This window comes from Onychostruthus taczanowskii, unplaced genomic scaffold, assembly GCF_017590055.1.
Source record: "Onychostruthus taczanowskii isolate IOZ18803 unplaced genomic scaffold, ASM1759005v1 scaffold44, whole genome shotgun sequence".
NCBI lineage: Eukaryota > Metazoa > Chordata > Aves > Passeriformes > Passeridae > Onychostruthus > Onychostruthus taczanowskii.
The window spans coordinates 5,968,868-5,986,898 of NW_024501903.1; the positions used below are offsets into that span (position 1 = coordinate 5,968,868).

General features: G+C 37.4%; 1 protein-coding gene across 1 annotated transcript in view; it reads left to right on the top strand.

Annotated features, from left to right (window-relative positions):
- Nucleotides 1-18,031, top strand: part of TMEM135 (transmembrane protein 135) — a 159,411-nt gene that overhangs the window by 27,802 nt on the left and 113,578 nt on the right. Inside the window, exon 4 of the mRNA XM_041414155.1 lies at nt 7,178-7,211. Coding sequence (XP_041270089.1) covers nt 7,178-7,211 — 34 coding nt within the window. The remainder of the gene's footprint in view (nt 1-7,177; nt 7,212-18,031) is intronic.

The following is an 18,031-nucleotide window of genomic DNA, read 5'->3' on the forward strand; positions in this document are numbered from 1 at the left end:
AACCAGAGAAAACCCTACATCTTACCTCTTCATTTCAACTTCTTTCATTTCAGGGAAACCTGTGATTTGTGTATTTGACTTAATTCTGCAGGTTATAAAGTGGTGTTTTATGGGGGGGGGGGGGTTGAAGCTGATGGGAGGAATTCTTCCTGTTTTTGCAGACCATGAGTCCTGTCTGGGGAGCCATTATAAACTATTATGTTAGCTTCTTAGTTTATGTTCAGAACTTAAAGCCAGAGTTAACTCTTTTTGAATCTTTCTTTTTCGTTCTTTTTTTCTTTATTTGCCTTTGAATTCAGAAATTCGTATAAAAGTAGTTTTACTTGTAATTTCTTAGACTTTTAAAGAGTAATAATGAAAAAAGAGTTAAAATACAGTGGTAAGTGTCAGAATATGCAGCAGATTCAGTGAACAGTGACATTCATATAAAATTCAGATCTGATTTTGTAGGAAACTAATGTAATGAATTTATGGAAAAAATAGTTATGGAAGTCACGTAGAGTTGAGATTTTGTTGTACAGGTCACAAGGAAAGGTGAGTTTGATTCTAGTACCTGCTTCTTCTTGGGTCAAGTCTTCTTGGTTTGTCAACATGAAGCGCTTTTGGAAAAGCAGATATCAGGAATTTGAAGTTTTGGACTGGGGATGATGTTAGAAAGCTTTATAGCAAAGCTAAAACTGCTCTTGTCTTAGCAGTGAGTTGGATATTTTTATTTTCTGGTGTTTGTCCCACCAGCTATTTAAATTTTTTGCATATGTGGAGAAACATAATCTTTCAATTAGATGTTTAATCAGAGAACCTGTTCTCTTAATTGCACGCATGAAGATTTCTAACAAGGTGCTATATCCATCTTCAGGCTCCTTCTATCCCCCTGTGCTGCTGGCTGCTGCTGCTGCTGTGTTGGGTTATGGGAACAGGGATGGGGCCTGGGTCTACCTGCCCTGGTGTGTCCCTTGCCCTGGGGATGAATTTAGGGGCTCCCTCTTATAGCTCACACCTAGGGCTGTCCTCACTGAAGGAGGTGCCTGTTCAGTCAATTTGTGTTATTTCTGTACGCAGTGGTATTCATCTTGCTGTAGCTATTTCCTGTTATTTTTGACTTTCTAACTTATTTCCCCTTTAGTTATGAGCAAGACAAAAAAAAAGTGATCATAAGAACTGCAATGCTGGTAAAAAAGAGCAGTTATAATAGTTCAAATAAGTTTAATTAATTGCAGTGAATGTTTAGGTTTCAGGATGTCTCCTCAGAAAGGTTTATGGTTAAACTGAAACAAGGCAATAGAGAAAACAGTTCTTTAAACTTCGTATCACCAAAAACAGTTTTTAATGAGGAAATTCTAGGAACTGGAGTGCTGCTATCAGACACAAAAGGCAGGCAGGGCAAGGCAAAATGTATGAAAGATAGAAATATTCAGAAGGAAGAATAATTATTGAGAAAGATGTAGTTTAAAAATGACAGGTCCTACCTCTCTTCTGTGGCTTTTTAGAGAAAGAGAAGGTGTTTGCTTTCTGTTGGAAATTTTCTTTGAGGGCTTCTGTGGTTGCAGTAATTAATTTATGGCAAAATTTCCATGAGTGTAAGTACTTTCTAAGGATTCATCCCACCTTCAGGCACGGTTGGTTGGGTGGTTGGGGTTTTTTTTGTGTATGCAGATGGTGCTTTGGTTTTTTTTTTTAGCTTAGCAACGACTCTGTATTTAAGGGAAACCATAAATACATTGAAGGAAAACCATAAATGAGAGAGAACTGGCAATGAGTTTTGTAGGAAAAAACAATCTTGGTTGTATTTAAAGATTGGTATTTTGTATGATTTACTATTATATGAAGTAAAAGCTTATTCTGCTTGTGAAAATAGAGTTAATTTTTGAATTTTATAGCACATCAAGCCGAGCAAGAAAACATTCTTCAGCAAAGTGTTCCACAAACAATATGTTGGCATGCAGATTTGGACAGTTGCTGCTTCTGTTGGCATAAGTAGAATTTTTTACTCACGTGTAAGGGAAATTAGACTTTGGCCTCAGTCAAATACGTTTTCCAGAGTTTACAGCACTTACAAAAAGATATAAATACCTTGCTCACAGGCAAATGCAAAGTCTGAGAGCAGCACCCAATGATTTCTTTGACTTTAAAATACTTTTGGTTAAACAAAAGATAGGAGAACTTTAATCTGTTTTATATTTCCTGTATTTTCATTTGATGTCCTAAAGATGAATTTTGAAAAACTGGGACAGTTTTAGCAAAGAGCTATAAGTATGATAAAAAACTTACGGAACATCATGGAAAAACTGAAGGAGTTCAGTTCTTGTTTAAGAAATGGTATTGAGGGGGACTTGATTGGAGGGGGTAGTGTTACAGGGGAGGTAAAGATGTAAATGTTTTCAGAGACCAGACTAATTAATTTCTTAGGGTGCAAACTGTAAAGATAAGTACCCATAAAATAATGTATCAGTGATTGTGGTGATTGGAAATACTTAAAAGACAAATTTGATCTTTTTAAGTAAATGGCTAATTCATTAAAGAAGAGTTCCTGTTTTATATTCGTTAGGAAGACAGATTGTTTATCACTGTAATCTCTTCTGGTTTTATAATCTGTGAAAATAATTATTGACAATATTTTGAAGTTGCTTTCCACCTTTTTCTGTAGAGTAATAGAATTGTTCAGGTAAGTCTTGGGAATTCAGCTAGTGCAGCTTCCTGCTTGGAGCAGAGCTGGCACTGAATTCAATCCAGCTTGCTTGGGGGTTTGTCTGGTAGGCCTTGCAGACCTCTCAGTCCCTGTTCCAGTGCTCTCATGTCTTGCTGGAGAAAATGCTGTTCCCTTGGGTCAGGTGGGAGTCTGCCCAGCCGTACTGCTGGTCCTCCATGCCAGCTGATCAGTGCATGCTTGCACTGGGGACCACAACCAGGCACAGGGCTCTGTGGTGTAGTGAGTGCCAAGTAAATGGGACTAATCATTTCCCTTGACCTCCTACCTAAACTTCTGGTAATACAGCCCAGTACATTGCTAGGTTTCCTTGTTATTTTTATCCTGTAGCTTTCTGGGGTTTTTAGCAGTTATTTTAGACTCTTTCCTCTGGGCAGTGCAATAACAAAAATATGTGGTTCTCTGTTGAGGTTTATAGGCCATAGTTTAAGAGCTAGTGCTGTTATAATTTCATCTGAATGTTCCTAAGTTGTCCAAAAAGCAAATTTTATCTAGTTAAACTTTTCTTTGTGGAAGGTTGAAATGAACAAAATAATTATCTTCTAGCAGCCTGTGGTCTTTTGTAATTTAACCATTAAATGTGGAATCTGCATGACTGGAATTGTTCAACTGTAGATAATGTGACCTGTGTTGGATAACTAAACTCTGAGACCTTGCTTACTCAGTTCTCTATCAAGCATGTTAGAAAATTCATTTAAAAGTGTGAATTGGGAAGAAAAAGGAGGAGAAATGAAGTGAAAAGTATACTAAACACTACTTCTCTTTGAGACTTGAATTTAAGAGCAGTTAAAACATGATTACTTTAATGCAAGCCTCCTTTTTCAGGTGAAGGAGACCTGTCTTGTTAACATTTTTTCAGCAAAGTATTTTTTTTGTTCTTTAATTTAATACAAGAAACTGGTAGGATGGATCTTGGACCTTGATCTACTGCTCATGAATTTAAGGTTACCCCTAGTTCATGTTTTTCCTTCCTGAGTTAAAGATCACAGATGTCATTAGAAACAGAGCTAGGTATGGGAGAGTCTGACAATTGAAGAGATGACTGGGAGTCAGTGGGAAGCCACAATGAAGACATTCATGAAAGCAGGCTTTGGAGAAAATGGCCTAAGACAGAAACCATGGAGGAAGAGCAGGCAGTAGGGATTTGTGTGTGTCTGGTTGGGCTTTCCCGTAGTGACCTTGCCAGACTGTCACTGCTGTAGCCACCTGCTAGTGTTGGTGTTGCCAAGACTAGCATTCAGCACTGGTTCATGGACATTAGCAGTGAAATGTAAGCTGTTTATTAGCATCTTTAAACCTCCCCAAAGCATGTGGTTAGACATGGCTGACTAATTATTTTTATTGTTTAATAATTTCCTGCTCTCCTAATACCATTTCCCAATTATATTCTCCCCCTATTTACCAGCTGCAGTTTTAATACAGTCCTTGGTTGTACCAGTGACCCTTTTACTTGGCCTACCTCCATCTTTCTGTCCTGTTTTCTGTCAGCTGTCATTGCTACAAAATAGTGCAACATTTTCTGAACTTCCAACTGCTTTTTAACAGCAGAGTTCAGGTTTGGGTTAGGCTTGTTGGATCACATTTGTACAGGGCCAGGAAGAATGCCCTTTCCCCCTCCCATTTTTTTCCCTTTTCCGTGGAAACATGGGGTTATTTATTTTTGAAACAGTCACAGAGTTAATTTGGAGAAAGAAAACTCTTTCTGCTTGGAGTTATCCTGGGCCTCACAGCCAGGCTTGTTGCAGGCAATTGGAGATGACATCATCTAACAACTTGCTGTGTTTTCAGTTCCGGAAGTTATTTCCTTGCACAAATTTATTGTCTGCACATTTTGTCTCCTCCCAGCCACCTACTTCTCACATTGGCCTTGCTACAGCTGCACTGCAGCTTCTGAGTTCTTTCCTTCCTCTTCTCTAGCCCCTTTTCCTTTCTTTGTCTTTGTGGTTGGTGAGTTGCATTTTCCCCCAAAGGGACTACAATAGAAACTAAAACTAATTTAGTTCTTAGTTTGTTAGTGCTTTAAAAAAGACTAAATAAATTTCAGTGAGAGGCTAAAAAACTCTGCATGACCGAGAGATTGCAGGGGAGAATCCACTAAGTAAGTTATGTGCACATAACAATGATCATCCTGCTTCGTGCCCACTGTAGAATCTACAGCTGGGAATACACAGAGTGTATTCTGAAAGCTGCATCTGTCACTCAGTTGCTGGTTGAATCTTCTCACAGGTGTGTTACTGCAGGATGTTTTTGATGTTCTGACATTTTCCAGAATACTCAAAGTAGACTGAGTTATCAGGTTAGCTCTTATATGGGTAGGTTTAGCTCTGTGTTTCCAAACAGCGGAGTGTTTAGATGTTTATCATAAATTTTTAATGCTATTACAGGGATAAAAAGAAAAGCTAAGAAACATGAAATATCCAGTATTTTTTCTTGAAAACAAATTCAAATAATATTTACAGTACACAGAACTGTGTATTATCTGGCAGTTTGCTACTCAGGAGGGTTGAGGCACCGATATTGTTTTATCGCTTGAGCTAGGGAACTGAAAGACTAGCTGAATGTTTGCAGACCAGCCCAAGAGTTGAATTTATCTATTGCATCAGGTGAATTTTTACACCTTCCTGTTCAGAAATGTCATACAGTATTTTGATCCTTTATTGCAGGTTGTAGGGGCTATTTTGCTTAAATACTCAGGGACCCTATTCCCTACCTTTTGTCTTTCTTCTTTTTTTTCTTGTATGCCTCATCCTCACCAAATCTTTAGATTCAGGCTCTTTTTCCCCTTAGGCTTCCATACTAGAACCTTGTTTCTGGTATCTGGCACAAGGTGGTACTGGGTAGAGAAGGTATACAGAGAGCAGATTTGTAATTCTGCTTTTAAAAAAAAACAAAAACCACGAAACAAACTGATTTTTTTTTGGTTAAAGTTTTGAACTTAAGCCAAATTTGAATCTTCCCTGTGAGTAGAGAGCAACTTGTGGAAGTTAGTATGCTGTGTTACTGCTTTCCACAAATTCAGTGTGATGTGGAAGCAGTAAAACTTTTAAATGGAATGTATCCCTGTAGTTTAGATGGCTGCTGTGTAAAACCTTGATCTGGATGTGTAGGTTATGGACATGTAAACATGGGGGCTAGTAAATACTGAATAAACTTTTTGGATGAATCAAGCTTGGGAACTGTGTGATACAGATTTATTTCCTGCGATCTGTGCTTTTACTTTGTTCACTTCTTCAACTGAATTGATAGCAGGATATGTTCTGTCAACACATGGCTGTCTTAAGCACTCTATGAATGCTTAGAAATTTAAAATGTCATGACAAAATGGAACATACAAGCCTGGGTTAAACTTTGTTATATATTACCTTCTGTAGTAGCAATATTAAAAAAAAAATCCTAAATCGCATGAAGACAAATATGGATTCAGGTTATAAACTAACTTCCATATTGAGAAACTTTAATAGTTGAACGTGTAGTGCCTTCACAAAAAATTTCAGGTGTTTTGTGTAAGACCAGTGGAGTCAATGAGAAAAATCCCAAACACTACAAGGCTGATGGTAAACTCAAGAAGATAAGAACACCAGTCTAGTAGGAAATACTGAAACTGAGTGTTCCAACCTTTGGCTGCAGTTTCTGATGAAATCTCTGCAGAAGAGGAGGAATAATTGAGGGTAAAGCAAACCTGCAGTGGTAATGTCTTCCACTTTCTCAAGGGTGATGGTGACTTGTGACGCATGTATAGAAAATAATTTTAATTTCATCTGAACCCTACAGTGCAGCTGGTTGCTGAAGTAGTTCACATCTATGTAGTCAAGTTCAGTTTTCATCTTATGCTTGCAATAGATAAACAAAAATGTGGGAGCTTGAGCTCAAGTTTTACTACTTCTCCTAAAGAGCAGTGTGAGCTGTGGGCTGAGACACAGACAGATTAAAAAATAGGAGTGGAAAAAAAGTAGATAAAGGTTAGAAGAGAAAAGATGGTGGCCACAGTTCCAGGGGTCTGTTGTCACTGTGACCAGGCAGAAGGGCTAAGGTGCCTGGAGTTGCATAGCACCAATTACAAAAGAGAAGTTAACACACGAGCATTTTGCTGCAAATTCACAATTTAACTTAGGCTTAGGTCATTGTTTGCATGCTTATGTTACTGGCTCATGTGTAGGCTTAAGTTGTGATAAGTGCTGTGTGTAATTCAAGGTGCCTTGCCCCTTCTGACAGCTTCAGGACTCATGTGGAGCAGCCAGTTGCTATATATAACTTGGTTCCTGTAATTCCTAACTGCTTAGGATACTGTGCTATCAAGATGCTATTTTTATGTTTGCAGTAATTTTTCTATAAGGTGCTAATGATTCATCCTCCATCAATAATGTGTATTTAAAATCCTTTTTTTAAGAAAATACTCTTAATGATTAAAGTGTTTTTCTTCAGTTGGAAAAAAATATTTGTTTCATCCTCTTATTTTATCTTTTCTGTTTATAGGAGAGGTCTTCTCACAATATACATGGCTAATCAAGTAAGTAGTCCTTTATGTCAATAAAGAATAAAAACTTGTAAGATCTATGGGAAATGTCTTGTTTAAAGTTGATAGCTGCTGAGATTCATTGCATTTTTTAAGTTGTTGCAGGATTTTTCTTTAAGAAATATGCATAATTAGATAACTAAAACTCCCTTAAGAGCAAATTGTGATCAGAGATCTTTCACAAGTAGCTGTAAAGCAGAGGCTGAAATGTGGTTCATTGTACTATGCTCAAAGTTTTGTGTATTGTAGCCCCAAGAAGATGGTAATTTTGCATTTCTCTTCCATGATAAAATGGCATTTTGTACTTAAATGATCATTATTTTGCAAATGAGAAATCCAACACCATATACTTCAGTTTTGCAATTAATAATTTTGCAACTTGTGTCAGTTGTGCATGCAAACATTTACACCACATAATTGTATCAATTTAAATCTTGAGTCATATTTCTTTTACTCTCCTTCAAATAAGTAACATTTATCTAAATGATGCTTTGTGCATTAACTTTTTCCAAATATAAAATGCTTCTGTTACTTGATCGTACTCCTTTAGGAAAGATCTTACTTTGCCAAAGGAATTATGTGAAGTTTTTGTACAGTTTGAGCTGCATAAATAGTCAGAGAAACTACAAAAAAAGAAAACAAGAATTGTATTCAGACTACTGAGAGAGTTTGCTGGGGCCTCAGTAGAGCTGTGCATGAGTCGAACTCTGATGGTGATGATAAGATTAATGACTAACGGGTGAGACAAAGGCAATGTATCATAGTACAGATTAGGGTGATAAAATTAATAGGTTCTCTTCCGTCTTGTACAATCATTGTTGATGACTTGTAATTCTGAGTATTTTGTGGGGGCAGAGCTTTTGGAAGGAGCTGATATCATGACATGTGTTAGCAGGTAAATATCCTGGAAAGTCCCTTTATGCAATTACCAAACCCGTTATATAGTTCTCTCTCAAACTGGTGCTTAACAATTCCTTTTAGGCAGAAATTGTTTCTCGGGTTGTTCTGTATTCATAGACTCTGTCTTTACAGACAGACTCGTGAGGGGAACTTACAGACTTTGGAAGAGAAGAAATTAATTTTTGCTCTTCACTTTATTATTGTTGAAGCACCATTGTAACTTTTATCGCTCCCTGATTTCTATGACTTATACTCTCTCCTTTAGGATTCCTTTTCTTTATGAAGTTTTTTAACCTAATTTGAAATGTTGACAAGTTCTCCTTTTGGAATTCAATTAACTAGCTGTTCAGATCCCAGTAATGCATGGGATCAAGGTTTGACTCCTGCAAGGAAATCTGAACCTTGGAAGTTTTCCTTGAATTCAGAAGGGCACTGTGTAGAAACTCCTCATTCAGGGAAGAGAGGTTATAAGGATGGTGGTATTTAGTTGAACATACTATCGCTCCTTTGGAATAGACTTTCCAAGAGAAGGGGGCAGTAGGTGTGCTTAAGTAGCAGCACCTCCAAGTATCAAGGTTCTGAGAAAGCTGTCATTGTGTTCATGGCTCTAAGGATGCAGTGCCACACAGGTCACCTGGTGTTGGGCAGAGTGGTAAGGGAAAAGGCAAGCTATGCAGTTACATTTTGTGGATATCATTTGGCACAGATATTCTCTTCAGCACAATGGCTTATTTTAGTCACAAATCTTTGGTGATGCCAGGGCTGCCAGGGTTTGCTCTGTAAACTTGTGATCATGTGGTACCTTGTTAGCAAGCCCTGTAATCACAGTAAATGTTTCCCTATTTGTGTTGCTTATCTTTGGCTTAGAACTTTATATGCTTTTATAAGATTCACCTATAAAGTTACTAAGCCTTTAAAACGTTTATGTCTGTTAACTTTAGATTGCAGCATGTCCCATTTTGAAAGCTGTCACATTTTAATCATTAGTGATGGCAGATAGATTGTGAAATTAGAATTGCATTTCTTGCATTCTGTAAAACTCGTGTCAGGACCTGTTAAGATGACAATGGAACTAAATGTATTCCTTTCTTTTGTTTCATGTTTTGCTACACTGGGTTTTGCAGCCTGAGCAATAATAATTAAAGCTTTTTTTGTGATTCTTCATGTGTGCCTTTGCTCATGTAGGCAGGACGTAACTGTAATTACTGTTGGTTATTATAAGTGATTATCATGACTGTTGCTGCACTGAATTTTTATAGCCAGATTAGGACTTTTAAATCAGAAAATTTAAGTCCTGTAGTCCAGTTGGCAGCATGTGACAATTTGTCCTCAGAGATGAATTTACTTAGTGGAAAGGTGTGTTAAATCTTTATGCATGGTTGCTGTTTTTCATTTCAGCGAGTTAAATGCAGTAGAACATGAAAGGCAGTGAGGTCTGAGGACTCTCGTTATAAACATGACATTTTTGTTTTTTTAATCTGGAGCTACTAGGAACTTGTGAATGGAAACATGTGAATAAGTGTCCTGGTTCATTTTAAATAAGTCAGTGATTATAGATTTATGTGAACCTGAACTCCCTAGCTGCATTTCCTTGCTGCTTACATGTTAACATGGCAGATTAAAAATAAGATGTTTAGGCTATATATGCTCTATGGAAAAATAGAATAAAAATGTTTTTCTCAGACTAGCTTGCTGCTAAATTGAAGCTATATAAGAATGTACTTTAGGATTTGGATTTTCTTTTTCTTTTTCTTTTTTTTTTTTTTTGTGATAGGAATTAGAGATATGCATGGGACTGAAGCATTTGTAGCTTTAATTTTAATGTGCAGAGTCTAAAATCAACTTCTTAGCTTCTCACTGGAAGTCATTTGAAGTTTTTAAAACTAAATTAGTACACCTATGTCCTAACATTGCTTAATATGTAGGTTTGAGACCTAATGTTTCTATAACAGCCCAGAACAGAGTAGTGGTAATCAGTGCTGTGGACACACAGAGCCATGGAGCTTTCAACTTCTATTTTGGACTGCATGTATTAAAGTCACAAAATTTCTAGGATCCTAAGAGATGCATTGATAGTGAACATATAAGATGATCCTTCATGGATAATTTAAGATCAAAAGGAACCCCAAGATTCCAGAAAAAGGTGGAAAGTGAAATGTAATCTTTCAGTTATTTTTATCTGGAACAGTAGATGATATTAATGACTGTCCATTAAGACAACCTATAGCTCTTATCTTTCCAGACGCTTGGGGCACACTTTGTTATGAACAGCTCAACAGTAGAGTCACTGCTTTTACATTGAAAAAACTGTGTCTTTGGGTTAGGGTTTGGCTTTTCTAGTGTTGAAAATAAAAAAAAAGTCTGCCTTCAAAATGCAGAATAGGAAGAGACTAATCTGAAGTAGGACTGACTTGATATAAAGCTTCCTTGAGAAACAAAACTTTAGAAAAGTTGCTATGTTGTCATTGATATGCTACACCAGAGAGGAGGCAGTTATCCTAGCATGTGCTGAGCTGCATGCTATGTTTGAAATTCAAACTGTGCATCACTACATCAAAGTCTTTATTCACTCTCTACTAAAACTTCTGGTGTATGGCGGGCTGCTTACAGAATTGGAAATGTTAATAAGAGGCTTTTGAGGGTCACGGATTAAATGACAAAGGTTTTGCACAAGGTGAAGCAGCTGGGTGCAAAAGACAGAATGATGCTGTTGAGGGCTGTTTCTTGAGAGTAATGAGAGGAAGAAGTGTAGGGATATGTCCCAGCCATAGAGAAAACATTACTGACTGGAAAGTTATAAATTTGAAAAGTAAGATAAGAAAGATAGGAAGAAAGAAAGTAGAGAAGCACAATCTGCAGGTAAAACAGAAAAATTTATTGTGGCAAGAGACATGGAGCTGGACTGACACAATGGGAGTTGGTGTGTGGGAGTGTTAGAGGTAAAAAAAGTGGAAAAAAGATGAGAGTTTGTTCTAGTTAAAGCAGAGAGCAGGTGATAAAATGATGGGTTTGTCACAAAAGGATTTGATTAATTTAATAATTAATTAATATTAAGAAAATTTTAGGAAGAGACCAGAAAGAGAGACACAGAGAGATTATATTGTTGGCATCCTGGAAATGGAAGTGGGGGAAATTGTCAGCAATTTCATCTGGACAGAGTTTACAGAGAAATCTGAAGATGAATCTTATTTATTCCTATGCTGATGTTGGGTCATCAGTGCATCTGGTGTTTATGAAATACTGCACTCAGATCTTCATACACAGAGGAAGAGATACTATTTAAACAAGTACAGAATGAGTTGTTGATCAGTGACATTGCAGTGGGTGATGCTCTGCTTCTGTATATGAAAAAGTAACACAGCTGAGCAGTTTCTTGCTATTTTAAAGTAGTCCAAGCAGTTTCACAGTTGACTTGTTTTTCAGTTGCATAAAATGGCTAAATCTGGGTTCATTTTGGCTGTATCGTTGTTTATTCCAACTAGTCAAGTGTGAAGGTTGCATGTAAGTTGCACTCTTAAAGCTTGAAATATTTGGTCTAGGAGCGTGCAAAAATGCTGAAATACAGACTCGAAAATAAATCCCTCAGGATCTAATGGAGAAATTAGTATCCATTGCTCTTCAGTCAACTTTAATTCCAGATATTTGTATGAATTTTTTACAGGGTGGAAGTCATAGCGATTCAAAATATCACAAAATTTTCATGCTGTGTAATATTTTAAAAAACCTCAAAGCTATTACCCTAATTCTAGATATCTGGCACACACAGAGAGCCAAGTAAATAGCAAGCTTGACAGAGATATGGCACAATATAGGACATGGTTCAAATGTTTGAGGCAAAGAACCCTCCAATGCAACTTTCCATATGCACTAAATTTGTTATTGTTTCATGCCTTTTGCGGGTGATAGGTGGATGAATGAAAGAAAGAGGAACGAGGTTTGCTGTGTCAAGAGTATAAACAACAACAGCTACTTCTAATTGTGATTTTGCTGATCCTGTAGTTTTAACTTTTTGCTAAAGACAAACTGGTAATATTGTAAAGGAATGTACTTGCATGCAAGAAATGCACTAACACTGAGCATTCCTAAGTGATTTTTCTAACCAGTTTATCAAATGCTTTCTGTACAAAATTGCTGACGTATCTGAGTTGTTACAGATGTCTCGAGAAATACCTTGTGCCAGTTACAATTAAATGAGGGAGGATACTATTAATAATGTAGGTTGAAGGGTGTTTTTGTTTTGTGGAGTTTTTACAGTAATGTGCAATCATTTGTCATTAATATAACCTGCAACTCAGAGAAATTATCACCCAGTGCCGCTACATGCTATAAAACATTGTGTACCAATTCAAAAATATCCTTTAAAATGAAAAAAAAGAACATTTTCACTTCTTTGTTTGTAACTGTGATGTAACAGATATTTAACACCTCTCATTTGTTTCAGCAAAGCATTATATTTAGCTACACAGTTTATTCATTATAGCACAGGAAAATGTTTTCTGTTTGAATTTACTAAACTGGCATTTCATAAACAGGACTGCCTGCCACCTTTTCTTCTCCATTGGGAACAGTTTCATCTTAGTCAAAACATGGAGGGAATCCAAAATTATGAAGGACAGGTGGATTTAAATTTTCCAAATGCACATTTTAAATGTTTTGAACCTTTTAGTTGTGGTAAAATGAATTTGACTAGTCCTGCCTTGTCTTTTTAGATAATTAAAATGTTGTGTGCTTTCATGTAAACCTTAGTACTAATGTTATACAAGGACTGCCTGGATGTAAGACTTTAGCTATTCTTTTACCATATTAGCCAGATAGAAATTAATGTTCTTTAAAATTTTTTTCTAACATTTTAGAAGTAATCTCCATAACTGCAAGTGCATCAAGTGAATGTTGAGACACTTGTCTTCCAGGATTGCTTTGTCACTGTTTTCTCTACCCCTCTTCTGGGGTGACAGTGATTTTGATTACAACAGCAGCTGTCAGGAAACCTGTGTTTATTGTCTGATGGTGTCCAGATTCCGCGTTCATTTCTTGTATTGTCACCTTTTAAGCTGGTAGTGTGCTAGTTAATGTAAAACTATTGCTTCATTCCTTCTTTCGTACAAAAAAGCCTTAAGTACTAAGCTACTTTTGTTTTGTTAGAATAATAAGTGGTTTTATAAGTTACTGTTGGAGTAGCAGAAGTACTTTGATATTTGGTTTAGATTGGATGCCAGGAGAAATTTCTTCACAGAAAGGGTTGTCAAGCACTGGAACAGGCTGCCGAGGCTCCCATTGTGAAGTCACCAAGCCTGGAGGAATTAAAAAGCCATGTACATGTGGCACCTGGGGACATGCTTTAGTTGTGGACTTGGCAGTTCTGCGTTAGCAGTCAGAGCTGATGATCTTAAGGCTCTTTCGCAGCCTAAACAATTCTGTGATTCTGTGAAAATTTGAAAGCTCAGAGGGACAGGTTTTCCTTCTTGGAAGCTGTGTTAAACTGAAGCTCAGCATTGTAAAGCCTTGTGGAGGGCAAAGCCCCATTTTGGGACAATGTTCTGAAGCATGTCCTGATTCTCGTAGGGAAGCATCCAGCACCGAGTCATTGCTGCCTGAGTGAGGGAAGAGCAAAAAGGACATAATTTAGTCCTGGTTGGAAAGAAGTCTGAAATACTCACTTGAGGCAGAAGTTCTGCTTTTGCATGGACAAACTCTCTCAGGTGATGTCTTGCCATTTGCTGTAGTTGCTAATTTTTGTAGTTCTGTCACAAGCCTTTAATTTTAATGCCAACAAGAAACAAGTCTTGTCTGGTATCAATTTAGACAAGACTTGAAAGTATCAATTGAAATCAACTCAGTAGTGTTTTCCCTGGGGCTGTAGTTCTAATATAACGCATCTCAAGTTTGAAGCTCAACAGAGTCCTGGATCCCTGCTTCTAATAGCGGCATTTTTACAACTGTTTTGGCCCACATTGTAGCATGGGATTTTGTCAAGACTTGGTTGCTGCTTCTTCTGTCAGGTTATGTGATGTTCCTTGGGAAGTCCTGCCTCCTGTTGTGGGATGGCTTTTTTCTCCTATTTCATCATCTGGGTTTAAGAGAGAATCTTCCATGGCTTCTGCTTCATTATTGCCTGGATCTTAGTGGAAAAATAAGATGGAAAACAAAGAGCTTGCATCTTTCCCATTTGATGGAAGGCATACTCAGATGGAGCTTATGTAGTGTTTATTCTTTAAACATGGCCTTCATCTTTGTGCTACCTCATAGTTTAAAGCCAGAGGGACTCAGCCCCTTGTTCTCAGAGTGACACTTGGAATATGGCTGGTGTCACAGCATGGACAGGCATCACAGAGGCACTTGGTGACCGTGACAGTAATCTGGCTTATGAAACTCAGGAACAAGAACCAAGATCAATAGATTTTTGTCCTTCAAATTTTAAAGGGCAAATCTCAACAAAGAAAGCTAATCATGTTGATTTACACTTGAAGACAGTTTGCTGGAACGAGAAATAGGATTTGTTTTTTTTGTGTCATTTCAGTAGGCAAACGTTAATGCTCTATAAATGGTAACACTTGGTGGCACTTGGACACTTCTTGGACACTTGGTGGCACTTACATTACGAAGTTATCTTTCAGAAACATCCCAAAGGAAGGAAATAAATCCTAATGAAATAGGATTTGCAGAGTGAAAGATCTGCATGACTAGAATATGCTGGTCACCCATTCCAGTCTCTTTTTCCTTTGACAGGTTAAACTGAGAGTTGAGAACAAACTTATTAATTTTAAGCTCTTACTTATTTGGTAATGGCTCATATTTGGTGTATATGTAGTTGTGTATAAGCATGTGTCTGCAGAAACAAAAACTATCCAGCCAAGAAATGATTAAAACTAAGCCCAGTTTTGGATAAGAATCTAGAAAAGAAAGCTTGATTTTTCTTCCAGAAGACTTGCAACTGTTCTTTAACCTTACTATACTTCTGCTTTTGTCTCATTCTCTCAGCATCCTTGAGGTACAGAATAGTTCAAGAAGAACTGCCAGTTGTGTAGTGGGGTGGTAAAGTAAAGGCAGTATAAATGTAGTAGTAGTAACAAAAAGCCAAACTCTTGATTAAGATGTCAATAAAGTTAGTATAGACTACTTGAAGTATACAGAGTTTTCTGAGAAGTTTGGAGGAATATGGATGCTATTCCAAAGAAATGGGTGCTTTTTGTTGCTTGACAGTAATGTTCAGATTTATTTCACAGGCACCTAAACAGAAGAAAAAATTTACCCTTTCATGGAATGATTGAGTTTATTGTGATGAATGTGCAGGGAAGTATATGTTAAGATCAACATTTCCAAACTCCTTGCTTAGAAATTAAATGCAGATGTTTTCAAATAATCAAAGACTTGGACATGCTTTATTCTAGTCGACAAATACTCAACACACTTTCCAAAAATTTTATTTTGGAATTCAGAATTAGATGCCATAAATGGGTAAGCTATATACTTTACACATATCATGTTCTGTGGGATATGCAGCTTGGCAACTGAAAGAGGCACTGTTGAAATAAATTGCTACTTTTAAATATAAACATTACATAGAATTCATATGAGGAGGGAAATAAGCTGAAGTCTTACTTTCTTTTGAATAGTGCATAATGTAGTCTAATTTGATTAACAGAATGCTTCACATAATTAAATTAAATAATCGTGGCACTCTGTGAGAATTCCAATAGGTTGAAACTTAAGGTCATTGTCACTGCCCCCACCCTAAATCTAAAAAAGGCAGGTTTTAAAATTAGGAGTCATGTGAACTTAAACATTGCTGATGTCTTCACTTTTAAGTAATACTGTAATAAAGTTAGATCCTGGCAGCTGGCATTCTTGTGGGTTGACATGGCTAATTGGCTTTGGCATCTTAGCCTCAGGAAACCCCATCCATCAATTCAGAGCAGGACTTTTGGCAAGAGTCAGAGAAAACATTTAATACTTTGTCTCTTGCTTTCTGTGCAAAGCTGCTTTGTATTTTGAGCTTTCCTGTGAGTCTCATTAGAAACTCAATGTAGTACGTATCATTATGCTCCTTTAATGTGATCTTCTATATTGAATAGCTATCCATTTGACTTTCTAGAATGAGCAAAAGTGTCAATATTACAATTCAGTTTTGAGGCTTACCTCTCAGCCACAGCTGCATAGCTTATGCAGAATTTCCTATAAGAAAATATACTAGCTAAAGAAAGGTAGTTGACTTTTGAAGTTAACTCCCTGCTAGTCAGTAGTGGAGTTGAGAATAATGCATGGCTTCAGATTCTGAAGAGCTCCAGGTACCCCTCTCTAGTGCATGTAACATTTCTGATTATGAGAATTGCTGTGGGCAGTGATTTGATAGAGCAGAAAATGGGCCAAGGGAGAATTTAAGACTTCCCAGCAGGGCAAATCCAAGTAGTGTTTCAAGATGGTTGAGGATTTTCCTGGTGGGAGGAAAAGAGTTTTCAGAAGTCTTCCACTAAGAGCTTGTGAGAGCAAGAATCTCCTGTTTTTTCAATTTCATGACCATCTTAGCAGTCTTCTTCCCTTGTCTCAGATCTTCACATTATCGGGCAGTCCTCTTATCTTCTTCAAGTCTTTGAAAAACACAGGCATTATCCTCCTTTTTCCAGCTTCAGTCCCTGTTACCTGGCAGTTTCTGCTGTCCTCTCATGCTTCTAAGTTTGTGGGGTTTGGGAAGAAGGGCAAATGGCCATGCTCTGGGGGAAGTGAGGTGAAGATGCAATCTGGGGACTGAAAAAGTTGGGACCTTAAGCAAAAGGAATGCTTATCCTGTATGTAGTGAGGTGTAGATACAGAAACTTCTTTGGAAGGGAGGGTTTTTTTCCATTTCCAGCAGTATTTCCCACTTTAATCTCCATTTGCTTCAGAACAATGCTCAAGGTCCAGGTACAGCAGCAGGAGGGCATGCTCTGAGTGTTCAGTGAAGCAGGTGAAATGCTGCTGCAGGCTTCTTATCCCTGCGCTACCCCAAACCCTGGAGTCCTCTGCTAAAGCTTGAAAATCAGAGTCCATTGGAGTGAGGCATGGCAAGAGTGTGTTTGAGACAGAACATTATTAATGTCTCTGCTTTGTTCAGTGTTAAACTGAATGTTAATGTCTCCACTTGGTCCAGTGGTGAGCTCAGGCATGAAGAATAGAGGAAAAGTTCTTGAGCTGGGTTCTCTGCAAGCTGCTGATGTGGAACAGTTTTGGGGAACAATTGTAAGGGCCTAGTGTCAGATATCAGATTTACCAAGAAAACACTAAACTTTGTTTGGATTCCTCTTATTGGAGCACAAAGGAAATGGGGTAAAGGTGTTTTTTGCATAGTCAAAGATACAGAAGTCGGTGGATCAGCAGAACTGGTAACTGAGTGCATTGGATGAATCTGTAAACATCCACTTTGTCTCTCTACTGTATTCTAACAAAATGTATATGTAATGTAATGTATAGATTTGTGGAATCTTGATTTTTTGAGGTTTTGGCCACCCTGCTCAAAATCATTGAGTTATTGTGTTGGTGGTAGTTTTTGAAAAGCTGCTTCTTTGTGGCTTCTTGGATAGTTCAGGTATTATGAAAACTAGTCATGGAGTACAGATTGTGTTTTGTAGAAGAGGAAATCTTCAATTCTGTTTTCAAAATATGCAGAATGAAGTTGTTTCTAAGAGGACAAAAGTTTGCAAAGTTTAAGTTTATTCTGCTGGTTTTTTATTTGATTTTTTTTTTTAAACACAGTGCTAATCTTGCCATAGAGCTAGCCAGTGGAATGAGCAGCCATTCTTTCTGATTAACTGCATATTACATTTAATTATTATTTTCTGTGCTCCATGTTTCAGTTGAAATTAAATCCTTCATGTTTTAATTGCCTATATGCATTTATAGTATATTAATGCCAGTTCTAGTCTGATACTGTTCCTGACATC